The sequence below is a fragment of the Triplophysa rosa genome, linkage group LG14, assembly GCF_024868665.1.
Source record: "Triplophysa rosa linkage group LG14, Trosa_1v2, whole genome shotgun sequence".
Classification (NCBI taxonomy): Eukaryota; Metazoa; Chordata; class Actinopteri; order Cypriniformes; family Nemacheilidae; genus Triplophysa; species Triplophysa rosa.
In genome coordinates, this window is record NC_079903.1 from 4,307,083 (window position 1) to 4,323,744 (window position 16,662).

Genomic DNA, 16,662 nt, shown 5'->3' on the forward strand with positions numbered 1-16,662 from the left:
TTCCGCAACATACTCCGCCCACAGCGACCCCTGCTGGAGGAGGACTGACAAAGCACAGTGTTGGACAAAAAAGTGACGTCCGGGGGGTACATTTTTATAATATTCGCTTTCAATGACCCCACGGGTTCGATTAAACCACCAAAATGTGAGGTGTATGTTACAAAATAGACAAAACACTCCATTGTTAAGGTTTTATTAGGCAAACAAGGAAAACTACAGGACACCAGTGCTTTATTTGAATATGCAAAATGCAGAGAAAAACAAAAACTCTCGCAATCAACAAACCATACGGTATTTATTAATATGTTGTTGATCCTTTCATATTTTTTTCTGGGCTTTGTCACAATGCTTTGCTCATATCTTGTGTGTACTTTTTAGTCAAGTCCCTGTATTTGTATTTAATTTGTATTTGTTGGTAGATTATTTTACACATTTATTCGTTTATTGTTTTGGCATTTTCATGCACTTTTAAGGCACATTAGGCACTTTGTCAGGAAATCCCTGTGCGAGTGCAGCAGCTGAGTTTGAGTCCCAACTCCCTCCGCCCAGCCCCATACAGCGCGTGCGCTCCGGTGCTCCGGTCTCACCGTCTCCTCGCGAACATGGCGGCGCCTGCGCTCTCCAGCCGGGCGGGTTCAGCTGGCAGCAGCCCCACCGCCACACCGACCAGCACCAAACACGTCCCGCACCACCCCGAGCTGGACTTCAGGTCCGGTACCAGAACCGAGGATCTGAACCGACTAATCGCAGAGTTCACGAAGCACGAGCAGCGGGAATATGACGACCAGCGCGCGCTGGAGATCCACACGGCCAAAGATTTCATCTTCTCAATGCTTGGTGAGAAAACAAACATGCACGCACTGATACAATGTAAAGACCAGTGCATTTTATGCATCTGAAAAGTCTTGCAGGTTTGGTTGCACCTTTTTTCTCTTTATGAAGCGCTTTACAATCTGTGTTGAGCATTGTAGGTCATGTTGTGTATGCAGCTTCAACGCCCTAAACTCACGTTGTTATTTGTTTATTTATATAGACTGTTAGGATTGCTTAAAAAGATAAGTTCTGTCATTATTTAGTCACGTTTGTCACTCTTTAAACCTTTATGTTCGTTCAGGTTTTCTGTTTTTAAAACGGCTTTTTGCCATAATGAAATCCCAGTGAGAGTAGAGGTGTATCAAAACTGGTCTATTTTGACTTAATTCTAAGTCTTTTAAAACCATCTAAATACATAGTTCACCCAAAAATGTACTCGCCCTCACTCAGCTTTGAAAGACTTGAAGGTGATGGGGACATCATTTTTATTTTTGGTAGAACGATCTCTTCAATGGCTATTTGTGAGAAACAGACCTATATACAATAGAAGTCAATGGGTCGTTGTTTGTTTACCAACATTCTTGAAAATATCTCCTTTTGTGTTGTGTGAAAGAAAGAAAGAACTTGCATAAGGGTGAGTCAATGATGACAGAATTTTTGTTTTTGGGTGAACTATCCCTTTCATTTTTTCTACATTCTTATATTTTACACTTGTTTTTTTAGCAGACTACAAATGTTATACTTTTACAAATTGTCTTTTAACATTTTCCTAACAATAAGCATGGTTGGAATAGTATTAAAGCTATAGGGACTATAGGGAGAAGAGAACAGACAGCATAATACACAACACACAGAGTTTAGAGAAGAGCTGGTAGAGACAGTAAACAGATCCATCACATTGTGAGTTGGAGTGAACAGGTGGAGTTGTGCAGAGGAGAGACATCTAAACGCATGAGTTCAGAAAGAGCTGGCGTACTCTCATACAGTGTGTGTTTAGTCAACCGTGTAGCCACGTACGTGCCCAAAAATGTGCGTTTGTCAACCTTAGTCAGGTGCGGATGGAATCACCAGATTTTTGTGCTTTATGTCCCAAATTAAACCAATGTCTTGCTGCTCAACCAAAAAGATTACAATGACAAATTTTAGTTTTGTGTATAGGCAGATTCTGGTTTATTGTTGAATGTTAAAAGCGTGGCTTCATTAGAGCAGGTTGAGTTGTTTTTGTGCTTCTGTCTCTAGAGTTTTGTCTTCTGGGGCCGAGTGCAGTTTTAATAACCCCCCAGTCTCTCGCTGGTACATGTACGGGCTTATTTCTGCTGTGATGTCATCTGAGAATAGGGATTATTTTCTTCATGTGTCTGTTTCTACAAGCCTCTGACCTAGAATGTTCACTGTGTTTGTGTGGACACCACTGTATTATTTTGGTCGTGCCGAGAGCCGTTCGCTCTTATGGTCTAACATTTAGACTTGTGAAGATTTTACACTAACCTGTTTTCGTCCAATGAAGTTGTTTCTTAAAGTGATAGTTCACCCAAAATAAAAATTCTGTCATCATTTACTCGCCCTCTTGTCATTTCAAACCTGTATGACTTTCTTTCTTCCACAGAACACAAAAGAAGATATTTTGAAAAATGTTGTTGACCGAACAGCGATGGCAGCCATTCATGCATTGGTTTTGTGTTCATACAATAGAAGTCAATGGGTGCCACCGCTGTTTGGTTTTCAACATTCTTCAAAATATCTTCTTTTGTGTTCTGCGGAAGAAAGTCATACAGGTTCGAAATGACAAGAGGGTGAGTAAATGATAACAGAAATGTTATTTTGGGGTGAACTATCACGTTAAGGCACCGCTTAAAGGTCCAGTGTGTGGAATTTAGCGGCATCTAGTGATGAGGTTACGAATTGCAACCAACGGCTCACTCCGAGATTGAGGCAGGGTTGTTTATTTCTAGATTCACTTCCAAATATTCCTTGATAAATCTGGCTTCTGATAACATTGTTATCTGTAGCTATTCATGACCCTGGACAACAAAAACAGTCTTAAGGGTCAATTTTTCGAAAATGAGATTTATACATCATCTGAAAGCTGAATAAATAAGCTTTCTATTGATATATACTTTACACAGATACCAAATGGCGTGTTTCCTGACATTTTTGTTCGCGATTGTGCTGTATTCGCTCACACAAATAAAGTTTTGATATATTTACGATAGGAAATTTACAGAATAACTTCATGGAACATGATCTTTACTTAATATCCTAATGATTTTTGGCATAAAAGAAAAATCGATAATTTTGACCCATATAATGTGTTTTTGGCTATTACTACAAATGTTCTCGTGCTACTTAAGACTGGTTTTGTGATCCAGGGTCACATTTGTAATATTTTATAGCACAACTTGAAAACCTTTTGAGCACATTAGAAATAAGTCACCGATCAACCCAGCTGCCCCTGAGTGATGACGTGATGTCATTTCCTGTTTCAGGCATGGTGCAGAAGCTGGACCAGAAACTTCCGGTTGCCAACGAGTACCTGCTGTTGTCGGGCGGGGTACGAGAGGGAGTGGTGGACATGGACCTGGACGAGTTGACCGTGTACGCGCGGGGGGCGGATTACGACATGGACTTCACTCTGCTGGTGCCCGCGCTGAAACTTCACGACCGCAACCAACCGGTGACGCTTGACATGCGTCACTCTGCACTCTGTCACTCCTGGCTCAGCTTGCGCTTGTTCGACGAGGGAACCATCAGCAAATGGAAGGACTGTTGCACCGTAGTGGACCACCTCAACGGCGCCACCAACTACTTCTTCTCGCCCACCCTGGTGGCCAGCTGGTTCCACGAGTCCATCAGCATGGTCCTCGCTGAGATCCAAAAGAAACCGCAGCGGGGGGTCCCGCGGGTCGAAAAGGTGGAGCGCAACGGAACGGTCATTTCTATTATTTTGGGCGTAGGAGGCAGTCGGATGTTGTATGATGTGGTGCCAGTGGTGTCGTTCAAAGGTTGGCCCGCAGTGGCTCAGAGCTGGCTGATGGAGAATCATTTCTGGGACGGGAAGATCACAGAGGAGGAGGTGATCAGCGGGTTTTATTTGCTTCCCGCGTGTTCCTCTACGGGCCAGAAGGAAAAGGAGTGGCGCCTGTCGTTCGCTCGCAGCGAGGTGCAGCTTAAGAAATGCATCTCTGCCAGTCTGATGCAGGCATACCAGGCCTGCAAATCTCTGATTATTAAGCTTCTGTCTCGTCCCAAAGCCATCAGCCCGTACCACCTGCGCTCGCTGATGCTGTGGGCCTGCGACCGCCTTCCGCACACATACCTGGCCCAGGAAGACTACGCCGCTCACTTCCTGCTGGGTTTGATTGACGACTTGCAGCACTGCCTGGTGAATAAAGCCTGCCCCAATTACTTCATCCCACAATGCAACATGTTCGAGCATCTGAGCGACGACACGGCGGTGCTGCATGCGCGCAAGCTGTCGTCCGTGCGCACCGACCCCGCCGAACACTTGCGGAGCGCCATCGATCACGCCAAGGCCGCGTCCCGCCTCACTCTCCAGCTGCAGTGGCGCGGCGGAAGTTCCAACCTGCCCTCTCCGCTGTCCGACCCCGGCGCCGACCAGCAACCGGACGACCGGCTAGCCAAGAAACTACAGCAGCTGGTCACGGAGAATCCTGGGAAGTCCATCTCGGTTTTTATCAACCCGGACGACGTCACGCGACCTCACTTTCGCATCGATGACAAGTTCTTCTGAAGCCACGCTTTCCTTGACCTTTGATTGGAAAAATGTGATCTTTCTGGTCCCGGATGGATTTCGGACACAAGCAAGCACACAGCAGGAGACACGAGGTTGATGCTAGTGTGTGTATATGATGTTAGAAACAGACGTGATCCTGCTTCATGGCTGCAAGGTGAAGTTATGTTTGCATATCTGTTCCTCTCCTGTCTGGACGCAGAGAGACTGATAGAGAGAGAGAGATTTACGGAGGGATGTGCGGAAAGGAATATTTGTGGCTCATGTGGAAAACAGGAAACACGTATATCTGCTCAGAAGTGCAATTAGACAAAATGTGTTTATACACTGTCGCTTTACTTGTGTAATCATGATGTAACATACTGTAAACACACGCATTTTAAACGCCATCGCTTTCACAAACACTAAATGCCACTCGCTTTTTTCAGATACTGTAAACATATCTCATCTATGTGACATTAGATGAGATACAAGTCATGTCCATGTCCAGAAAACATGTCACCCTCAAAGACAAAAATTGACGGTTTGATTTGAAGCCTTTTTTTTACATTGTGACACTATTTGTGTTCACTGTGACATTTCTTCCACAAATGATCATTAATGTGCTCAGATCATTTTTTTTATTATCGTGCATTAACGTCAGTACATTGTACAATAACAATGTCTTAAATATTAAGTACTATAAAATTGCCTTTGAGTCTTAATCATTTTAACTAAATATATAAAAATAAGGTTAAATTGCTTATTATGACTTATTTTGATGAGTTTATGTAATGTAAAAAATAAAATAAATATTAAAAATAGTAAGTTGAAATGACTTGTTATGCCACTTAGAACGTACTTTTAAATTTAAGGGAGCAAAAATATTTGTGAACAAAAAATTTGACCATTGTGTTTAAAAGCTTTTGTTTTTGAGGATGAGATTTGGTTGCGTTCCAGTTATGAGAATCGGGAACGTAAATGTGTGCCTAACTATCATGATCATGTTCAAATGCAAAAAAAGCGTAGTGTAATGGTTGAAGTCTTTAAACCGTATTTGTGGCATTCACTCCGTTTCTCCAACTCAAGTGTGAGTAAATCAAAAAACTTTATTTCTTGTGATTTTATGTATTTGCTGCTAAAAATGATTGTTGCATTTATTAATTTTACTTTTGCTAATTATTTTAAAGAGTACTTTGATTATTTAGACGTGCATGTGACGTGTACATACTGCTGTAAGTAACCCTGACTACTATTTTTGACCAATCCTGTCCACCGATTATCAGCATCGACCAATCGCGTGATGTGTTCTGCTATATTCATTAACACGTGCAAATCTTGGCAGGAGTGACAAATCGAACTGACCAAACAAGAATCTTTTAAGCTCTACAGGGACCAATGGTAATGCCTTATCACTGAAATCAACCAATGGGGTGTTTTTATTCCGATTTAAGAAAGGACTTTTTTCTCTTTATATTTGAATCAGGGCGTGTCAGAAACTGAAGTTATTTTAGGCGTTTCCAGGCTGATGCTGTGTATATCTGTTCATATCAGAATTGTATGTACATGTTAGCGGTATGAAATGTGTTCTCTGTTTACGCGTATGCTTGATAAACATGTCAGCAAGATAACGTATGTGCTACAGATCAGTGTTGCATTGCATTTTAAACATGTGTTTGATAAATAAAGAATGTACAAAATTACAGATTTTTGTAAGATTTTCTCGCTCTCCTAAAGCTCAACAATGTGCTAATCTGAGAGTTTCTTCTCTTTCTTAAAGGCACGGTTCACCCAAAAATCTAATTATTGTGGTCATTTATTTACCATCATGTTATTCAAAACCTGTATGTGACTCTTTCTTCTGTGGAAGAAGATATTTTGAGGAATGTCTTAGTGGTTTTGTGTTCATAGAAGTCAATGGGGTTCAGTGTTGTTTGGTTACCGACATTCTTCAAAATATCTTCTTTTGTGTTGTGCAGTCATACAGGTTTGAAATGACATGAGAATAATTGATAAAGTAATTTTCTTTTTTGGGTGAACCCAATCACCTTTAATGGCCTGAAAGACATTTTGTTACACAAAATTAAATTAAGCATGAAAAATAACTTGAGATAATACGTGGACACCGCTGCATTAAAGGTGAAGTGTGAAACTTGAAATTTTGTGTTTTTTTTAATGACCCAGCCAGGCCAGACAACAATGCTGGTTTAATCCATGGTCTGGTTTTGGTTCAGGTAAAGTAGTATAAGTAATGGAAAAGGGTACTTGGAACACATTTATTGGTTTTGCAATGATTTAGTTGGATGCCACTGCAGGTGTGGGACAAACACATTAAACATGCAACTTGGTGAGCTGTGATTGGCTGAAAAAGAGAGATTTCAATGGCTGATTTATAAGCAAACTGCAAGTGTCCGGTTCTCATGACAGTGAGCTCTAGAGATTTCTGTCGTGACTAAGTTCTCCTGCTATTGAATTTCGGATGGTGTGATGTCAGAGGTGATATAGATCTGGAGATGTTCGGATAAGGTTCACATTAAACCTTTCGTTATTTCGTTATTACTCAGCTCTAATAAATTATCTTTCACTGCCAGACCACCTTCTTCCAAATATCTTGTGTTCAGCAGAACAAAGAAATTGATACAGGTTTGGAACAATCTGAGGGTCAGTAAATGATGACAGAATTTGCAATTTTGGGGTGAACTGTCCCTTTAATTCAAGTTTACTTCATAAACTTATTTTCCTTTTGTTTCTAAAGGAACTTTTGCAGTTACCGAGCATCATCAGGTCTTATAATCCTGTCAGCTAAACGTGCTAAACGTCACTTTCCCTGCTGTATGAAAACAGAAGCTGTAAGACAGTGAGATGGATGATGTTTTATGGTCAGGAGCTTTGCGCTGCTTCTAATATTAGTTTCAGGACAGCTGCTCTAATCAGCAAATGTGCAGAAAGAGTCTGCAGGTGTGCGTGTGTGTTTAAGGTAAATGCTGAGATGTGTGTAACAATACAAAAGAATGCTTTCTATGTGTAAATGCTGAGGCCTGCATGTTGTTAAATGCTGACCTGAGGTAAGGGTGTAGTCTCTTTTCTTCATCTTGCTCACCATTGTGAGTGAATTTTGCTTAAACAGCCGAATACCAAAATAATCCAGCATGAGTTTATATGTGTGTGTGTGAGCTTTTGTAGTCCGTGCCAGGTTATTTTTGCTTCCTGTCATCTAAGCGCCTTTCTGCACACCTGCGACTGGTCCACCATTGTGTTTGTGTGTGCATAAGAAAGAGAAAGGTTGTTTGGTAGTGGTTTGAACATGTCAACCTCAGATGAACGTCAGCAGTAACGGCATTGTTTTAATGAGCAGAAGGTCATTATAGACAGGAAACGTTCTGCTGACCATCACGCCTTTGACTTAATCTAGAAAATGTAGAGCTTTATAACATTAATATTCAATTCAATTCGATTTTATTTCATTTATGTTGCATTGTTTCAAAGCAGCTTTGCAGGAAGAAAGACAAAAACAGTCAAAACGTTAGTATTCGATTTAAAATAACAAGGGTCCATCTTTTTTAATACCACTTTGTTTTTTAGAGAGAGCATATGATATACGTAATAATAGGCTATACTTTTTATTTTTTATTTACTTGTTATAAATGACTCCAACCTTCTCTTAAACGGTAAAACCCTTTGGAAAATAAACCATGGTTTTATTATAGCAAAAGCGTATTTTTTTCTTTTTTTTCGCCAGATTACCATTTTCATTACCATATTTTTACTGCAAGTACCACAGATAAATGATGGTTATTTTTGTAAGAATTTGAACATTTGGTTGCAATGATTTTACTACAATTAAAAACAAAATACTATGATTGCTTCAGTTAATCCATGGTTAATTTCCATAAGAGAAACTGGTATTTTAGTAACTATGTTTGCCATGGTAACTTTGGATCAAAAATCATGATTCTACAACAGTAGAAAACTCTATAGTTTAATGAAATAAAATATCCTTCCCCGTATAATGTACCATTGTTTTATTATAATGAAAGTATAGTAACCTGCACGTTTTAATTACAAATATCATTGTTAAACTGTGGTTACTGTAGTAAAACCATGGTTAACTTTTGCAAGGGTCCACTGAACATTTTTACAATTTTTTATTCATTTTCAGAGATTCTCTAATTCCCTGTACTACAATGTTTATTAAACACATTAAAATAGTAAATACCGTGGTGTTTTATATGGTATTCAGTCAAAGGCCTTTATCAAAATATCATTGTATTTCCACCTGATACCACGGCATCATTTATTACAGCAATAAAGGGTCACGTTGACCTCTGGCTGTTGTCCAATCCATCAAGTAGGATCTCTCCGCCGGAGAAGTTTTTAGGAGGTCTCAATGACACGGGGGGGGGGGGGTGACGTCACGGCCGAGTGTCTGATAGCGGCGGAGCTGCGGCAGCTCCCGTTAACGGCGCGCGGAACGACGCAGGTGATGCACGAGCCCGGTCCGACGCTCGCTCCAGCCTCCGCCTCGCCCGACGGGAGAAAAAAGCTACAACAACACCACCACCCACACGCCACACCCGTGACAGTTCCCCAGCGCGTGCGAGCCGCGGGTTCATCACCGGTTAGCGCGTGAATTGATTGCTGCTCTCACGCCCGTGCGCAGCAGCGAACACCGCGTCACCGTCATCCTTCTGCTCCGTGACCGACACCAGCGCAACGGAAGATGGAGAGCAAAGACAAGAGCGCAGGTGAGCTTGAGCGACTTTACCTCATTTAACATTTACATCATGCTCGTGCGCGCGCGTATGCATGTGTGTTCTCTTTCATCATCTCGTGTCAGAGTGTGTGTATGCAAGTGTACATGTGTGTATATACGTGAATATATATGTATGCATTCGTGTGAGTATCGAGTGTGTGTGTATATGATTGTGTGTGTGCGCGTACTGCGGTACTCAGGGCTGCTGTCCTGTTGGGAGTCTGGGGTGGGGTGCTGATGTATGTCCATATGCACATGTGTCATCCTCCTCAGATGAAGTGCTCTCATCTTTGCGGAGGTCTTCAGTGGCTTTAAAACGTCCTGATGCAGCAGAAAAGCCTCTGGGGCAGGGGAAGGGGTGGTCATCCTCCATGTATTGCCTTCAGGATGTGTGTGTGATGGGGCTTCTCACACGCGGCAGCTGTTAAAACCCCTTAACACAACCTGTCCGCATCCTTTTGTGTGTTTGCGCCTGTTTGTTTTTGTTCATGTGTCCCTTAGCTATCAATGCTTATTGATTTGAGGGTAAGGTGGATCGTATATTGTGTCTGTGTGTGTTGGATGTCAAATGTTTCTGCGTTTCAGTCATCAGTATTCAGGGTGTGTAGCACTTTCTAACTCAACTGCAGTCAAATGTTGGAAGAGAAACCGAGTATGTTTGTAAGATTGTTTAAGATGTGATAAGACCTAGTAGCATCAAACGCATTTTGTGTAGTCACTGCACCCGAGGTTGTGTTTGTGTGTGTGGGTGATGTTGGTCTGTCATATGGCCCAGTATTCAGCACTAATAAATGGATTTGGGTCATCCGAGACGTTCTTAAACCTATATATGTCGCTGTTTGTGTGTGCTGTGAATACAGTGGCCCAAGTGGATACTTGGGTGACACTGAAAAGTCTTTAAATGTCATTGCTTTACATAACAACAATTTAAACTAAGCTAGAGTTTTTCTTAGTGTTTTTTAATCAACTGGTGTCAATTAAGCGATCTGTGGATATGTGAAATTGGTAAGGTCCAAACCTTACCCGACACAAACACTTGAATACCTCTATCTATGCAAACAAGATTTATTGAATATTTTCAAATGTATCAGAATACAATTCATATGCAATTGTGGATAATATCACATTAACTTGTATAAACTTTTCTTTTGCGGTTCTTTTTCGTAGCAAGTTTGGTTGCCTAACTCTCCACATGTCTAAAGGAATAGATCACCCAAAATTAATTTTCATTTCTAATTTACTCACCCTCATGCCATCCTCATGACTTTCTTCTTCAGCTAGACACAATTCAAGTCATTTCGTAAGATGTTTTGGCTGTTCCCAGCTTGGTGATGGCATTGGATAATGCCCCGTTTTTCAAGCTCCAAAAAGTGCATCTGTCTGTCAGAATACTAATCCATACGACTTCGGAGGGAAATAAATGTCTTATACGTTTTTGAGTAAAAACGATTGATGAGTGTATTTAGCCAATAGAGATTAGACTTTGAACATTTTTAGATCCTGTATTCAAATTGTCATTATAGTACTGAAATAATAATCTTATAGGCACCACATTTTATTATTTTGCACAAAAACACTGATATCAATCCTTACTAGTGAATATTAGACATATCACGGTTATATTTTCGCAGAATGTTCTTTACATGATGATAAAAGATTTGATAGAAAAGCAGTAAAGCACAAAAAAAGACAATTTGTCAGAAAAAATCTAAATCAATAGCTTTATAGTGTTTAAATGTCTTTGATTTGTTTGTCTGTTTTATAAGACCAATATGCGAATATGTCTGTATTTTCTGAATGTAGTGACTGTGTTTACTGAGGTTTATGTCTAACACGCAGCTGTATTCTTGATGCTTTGAGCCACTGGGAATCATTTGCAGCTAGACAACAAACATTCACAATTTTATTAGTGACGAAATTATGCGAGTGCTGACATCAGTTCTAAATGTATGTAGCTGTCAAAAGTGTGTGCGTGACAGTATTGTGGTTTAAATAAGAGTGTAGAGCATTACTTTTTTGTCACTAAAAAACACATTGGTGTAATGTTGGTCTTCTGCTCTGTTTTCTGTTCATGGAGAGCTTCAATGGCGAGTGCAGTTGTATTATAGAGGCGGTTATGTTGGACGGCAGGCAGTGTGTGTGTGGGTAAACTGAGATCTCGGCGGTTGACGTTGCAATTGATTTTGGCTCTGACTATCAAACGACCAGACAACAAAGCTAAACACTGTCTCACACACACCTTCTTCTGTATCAGTGTATCTGCATGGTGGGTGAATCAATGCAAATCATTTTTTAAGGATGTTTCATTTCTGAGGTAGTAGTGTTTTTAGTGTTATTACAAAGATGTTTGGGCGGAAGCGGTTCTTTGTGAGACTTGAACAGCAGGTGGCACAATAGAGCAACACAAACCTGCAGCAGAATTATTTACAGTTGAGAAAGAGATGGATATGGTGATGATAAAATGACATCATAAAAATGAAACGTGTATTAAAGAGCATCATTTATGTGAAACCGATTTATAGGGTGGAGCAGAAGAGAAAATTACTTTGTTGTGTTTTATTGGTGTGAACTACTTTTTGCTAACCTCTCAAATCCTTGAATTTATATCTTGACTCTTAGATTGATGTGAAGAACACACACATGCACGCACACACACACGCACGCACGCAATGTTCTGATGTTTGCTCATCCATCTAAAAGAGGATGTTCCATAGACTTCTATTGTTTGTATACAGTCACAGCTAAAACAATATTTTTTCAGCAGTCTTGCTCACATGTTCTGTGTGAAATGGTCATTTAATTTTTCAACAGACTAATGTGTGTGTGCGTGTGCATGCAAAACACATCAGCTCTATGAATTATTAACACACACATAAAATGAAGTCGTTTCACAGACAGAATGAGTCTTAGAATCTCTCTTCACATCCCGACTCTCCCTCTCTCTCTCTCTATGATTGACAATCAATAAAACTATTGATGTTTGTGCGTGTGTGTATGGAGGCCTCTTGGCCTTGGCTAGATGGCAAAATGTGCTATTTAGACAGTTGTCATCTTTGACACACACATATACGCACACACACGCACACACGCACACACGCACACACACACACACACACACACACACACACACACACACACACACACACACACACACACACACACACACACACACACTATTTTCTTTTATTTGGATCTACAAGACAAGCTACAAAAACAAAATCCATATACCTTGGGAAGTCAGTTTGCAAGATGACAGGTACTCATGGCTAACACAACACTTTCACAATTGCTTAGTTTCGTAACATTTTACAATCAAGGATAGACAAAACATCTTCGTTTCCATATTTGCATACTCCCTATAGTGGCTGAGACTGAACAAAAGTTCCGTTTTTTGCTTTCCTTTTTGCAATCCACTCAACTGCAGTCCTTTGATCACATTCTTATGCACATGACCTAAACTTCCAAACACTAACGCTCCGATCACACGGGGCGTCAGCTTTAATGCTTGAAGGAGGGCATGTCTGAAGCATGGCCGACGCGATCGTCATAGTGACAACAGCCAGTTATATTGTTCTCCGGTCTTGCATGAACGCAATTGGCTAGTGCCTGCACTAGGTTATTTGCATAAGGTGATCTGATTGGCTGACGCCTGCGTTGGCGCTTGAAAAGTTGAGAAATGTTCAACTTCTTGCCGCAAGCAACGCCAGTGAAGCGATGCTGACAGACCCACAATTCAGTTCGGCACTGCATGACGTTACCCATTCAAAGTAAATGAGAAGCGTTGACGCTCTGTGTGAATCCAGCGTAAGGTGATTAACTTACAATGATAGTCAAGTTGATGAATAGCTTCCACCAATGGCTGATATTTCAGTAGTTTGGAAAGATAACAGGTCTCCAAATACATTCCAAACATATTTCCTGTTGATTTTGATGTAACAGGCAATAGGGATTTTACATAGTTGGAAGACATTGCAGCTTGGATCATGAATATCCTCTGAAATTGAAGAATTTGTCAGGGCAGAATGAGATACTGAATAGTCAGCTGATTGGAGAAATGCTCATTTCAAGCCCATCCAGTGCTGGACATTTTGGGTTCTTTTGAGGTGAAGAAGTGAAGCTCTTACATTGTTGGTCAGTAGTTGACAAGGTTCACTTTCAGTGTTGAATACCACTAGAGGGCCACATCAGGGCCACATCAGGTCCCTGCCAAGAGAGCTGCAGTCCTGTACGTTGGCAGAGAACATTTAAATCCAGCCAATCAGAGCGTACGCCAAATCCTGTTGCTTTAATGTCCAGTTTTCCATTTGGTTTTAATTTTAATCCCAGAAACTGGGGCTCATTGCGCATGGCGGCCGGTATGTTGCGCCGTTAATGTAATGTATCGCTGTTAATGAGCATGTTGAGACGATGACCTATTCTGGATGCAATATAGATCCATTCGATGTTTGGGACACTGAGACAGGGCCGTCGCAAGGGGGGTGCGAGGCCCTCTGGACATGTTTTTTGCAGAAGTTTTATGATGATTTTCTAAAAAAAAACTTGCAGTGAGTTTATTGCTACGATCGCAACTTTCACACGCATCTGATGGACAGATAATCTGCGCTCTTTGTTGTTAATGCTGTGGATATTTCAGCATAAAGTTTGCATCAATTTAACAGCATTAGATTAAAGAGGGTAAACCTTTACTGTACACATCCATTTGATGTATCCAAATGGGGGAGAGATAATCATGTGCAGATAACCACGGGCTCTTATTTGATCAGTAATTCCTTCGCGTCTCTTCGTTCACTCAGTTTAACAGCACTATTAAAAATGGAAACTTTATCATTCAATCATTCAAATGAACTGTACACTGAAATGTACAATCAGATGGATTAACACAGTAACAGTAAATCATTGTCTCCTGGCTCAAGTCAGCTGTCACTTTATTTTGACATGTTGAAGTGAGATTCAATTCCTTACAACTCACTGAACAATTCGATATTTAGGCTATATTCATATATTATTCAGTGTTCAAACATTTGACAGTGACAAAATGACATTTGTTGACGTTTTTTTTTTTACTTTAAAACCTTTTTAGACAACAAACTTTGTAACGCGGCAGTTCCTAATAAGTTTTAAGAAAAAAATTGCGTGGTTCAACTTAACGAAAAATTTCAGACCTTTTTATAAATGTATTCAACGAACACTTATTACTCACACTTAAATGTCTTCTCGCGGCTCAAGGGTAGCAACAGTAAAAGTGTTGTTCGTAGCATCTTCATGGTGGCTAACGTTAGCTTTCACAAATTTATCGAATGATCCTCTTAGTTTTTTCTGAAACTCTTCTTTCTTTTTCTTTTTTCGTCCCCTGACTCGTGTCGACGAAATCGATCACGCTCTCGTGCTGCAGCCGACATCTTTTATTAGGCTTGTTTGAGATGCACCTTGCCTCGCCTGAAAAGAAGACGAGAGTAGGCGGCTGCAGTAAGGGGAGGAGTGAAAACAGTGCAGGCAAGACGGACTCTTACCAAATCGCGCTATCGAGTCCACTGGAAACGTCAGCAATGGAATAGATCGCGTTCACGTTTTTTATCGCATTTTTCTTGGGCCAAGTGAGTTTAAAAGTGAGAAATGTTCTAAATCTTATATTAGACAAACTCTCAACCATGTCAAGGCTGTACGAAAGAATTTAGATATGTTCTTTGACAAACGAATGCTTAAACTTAGAACCTCCTATTGCAAGTTTCCAGTTTATACCCAGAAAAAATACATTTCAAAATTGTATGTGATATTTATCCTTCTGGGGGGTTCCTATATTGTGTAAATTCTGTAACTCATTTCCAGAAAACTAAATTTTTTCATAGCATATTTTTCCTGGACAAAGTGATGAGTAAAATGTTGTGAATTTAACATGTCCTTTATAAAAGATGTAATATGGAAACTGTGAAAAAGGAGGTCAAACTTTTTTTTATATTAATAACTTACTTTTGTTAGCTAAGAATTTAATTCCCAAATGTATTTTTTTAAATATTTAAGAATTATTTGGGACAATATTTAAAAATGCTGTGAAAAGCAAATAATAAAAAGCTGGAATTTTGTTAGACTTATTCGATAATATAAATTATATTTCTTGTTTTGAATTTATTAATATGGATGGATTGAACATTTAGATTTTTTTCTCTTTTTTGTTTGTTGTTTGGTTTGTATTATCTTTTATTATTTTTTATCGTCTGTTTTTGAATGTAAACTGTATACCATCTTATTTTGTAATGTTTTTGTTATACTTTAATAAAAAAGCGCGTTCTTATCTCAGATGAAATCTATGCAATTGAATTGCCACTGCTTTTACAGGTGGTTATGAGGAGTCGCACTATATATTTCACACAGGTGTGTTTTTTCCACATATAAATCTCAAAACCTACTTCAGTTAATGGACTTATTAATGTAACACTTAAGAAAAAAGATATCAGCTGACATTCTCGCCCAATGAGCATTTAAACTGTGTCGTCAGCAAGTTGTTTCCCATCGTGCTTTTCATCAGCGCAGTGGTTGGAGAGCAACTGCGCCAGACTGAAGAATCCGATACAGCCGCCTGGCCGTCGCGAGAGTTTTTTGACCCACGTCAGCATGACATCAGAGCAAGGCGGACGTAACTCGTGTCGGTACACGATCCGGGATGCCTGCACGATCCGTTCTGCGCATGCGCGTAATTACGTAGTAGATCACGTACACGGTTTCCCTACAATGTTTGGGATCACGCATGCATGCGATGAAACACTTGACGGCCAGGCGGCACAACTGGCGGCATATTTTTGTAGGCTACATTGTGTTTTTCATTTAACAGTTCACAGCGGGTCTATTTTGATGTTTTTAAATGTAGTTTACGCTATATGCATTACGATGTGTTTACGTGGTTGCTAATCCAAAATAATAAAGGAGCTGTTACATGAACATACACGATTTTGGTTACATGTGGAATAAAGTCTGAGTCTTTCTGTCACTGCAAACCTTCAGTTTCCTCCATATACTCCCCTTTGCGATTCATTGCTGTATGGCATTAGGCCTACTTAACTTGCTGTGTTTCGTTCTGAGGTCCGTAGTATTGTCAAAGCCGGTTTGTGCCATTTTTTTATTAAAAGCTGCTAATATTAGTTAACTTTAGTAATTTTGTATTAGTATGGGTCTATATAGGCTAATATATCTATCTATATAATCCAAATGAGGAAAATAATCCCTTCAATGGTGTTTACAGAAGACAATAAGGAACATAATATGCATTTCTGCCTAGACTATCTGCACATGAAGAAAGAACTACAAACAAGTCTGGGGAAACGTTACAGACTATTTCAAACTGACAATGGAAATGACTTGAAAGAACGCATAG

At 40.1% G+C, this 16,662-nt stretch overlaps 1 protein-coding gene and 1 long non-coding RNA gene across 2 annotated transcripts; one reads left to right on the forward strand and one right to left on the reverse strand.

The window, feature by feature from the left end:
• The first annotated feature begins 550 nt into the window (after positions 1 to 550).
• LOC130564588 (nucleotidyltransferase MB21D2) lies at positions 551 to 6,241 on the forward strand. The gene is made up of 2 exons (XM_057350771.1): positions 551 to 837; positions 3,300 to 6,241. Exons 1-2 carry the CDS (start codon positions 603 to 605, stop codon positions 4,562 to 4,564), a joined length of 1,500 nt encoding a protein of 499 aa, XP_057206754.1. The 5' UTR covers positions 551 to 602; the 3' UTR covers positions 4,565 to 6,241.
• Positions 6,242 to 12,465: 6,224 nt separating this feature from the next.
• Positions 12,466 to 14,744, reverse strand: LOC130564595 (uncharacterized). Its single transcript, XR_008964286.1, has 2 exons — positions 14,497 to 14,744; positions 12,466 to 13,823 (listed from the first exon to the last, which is right to left on the reverse strand). It is a non-coding gene; the product is annotated as an uncharacterized LOC130564595 (long non-coding RNA).
• Between the last annotated feature and the right edge of the window lie 1,918 nt (positions 14,745 to 16,662).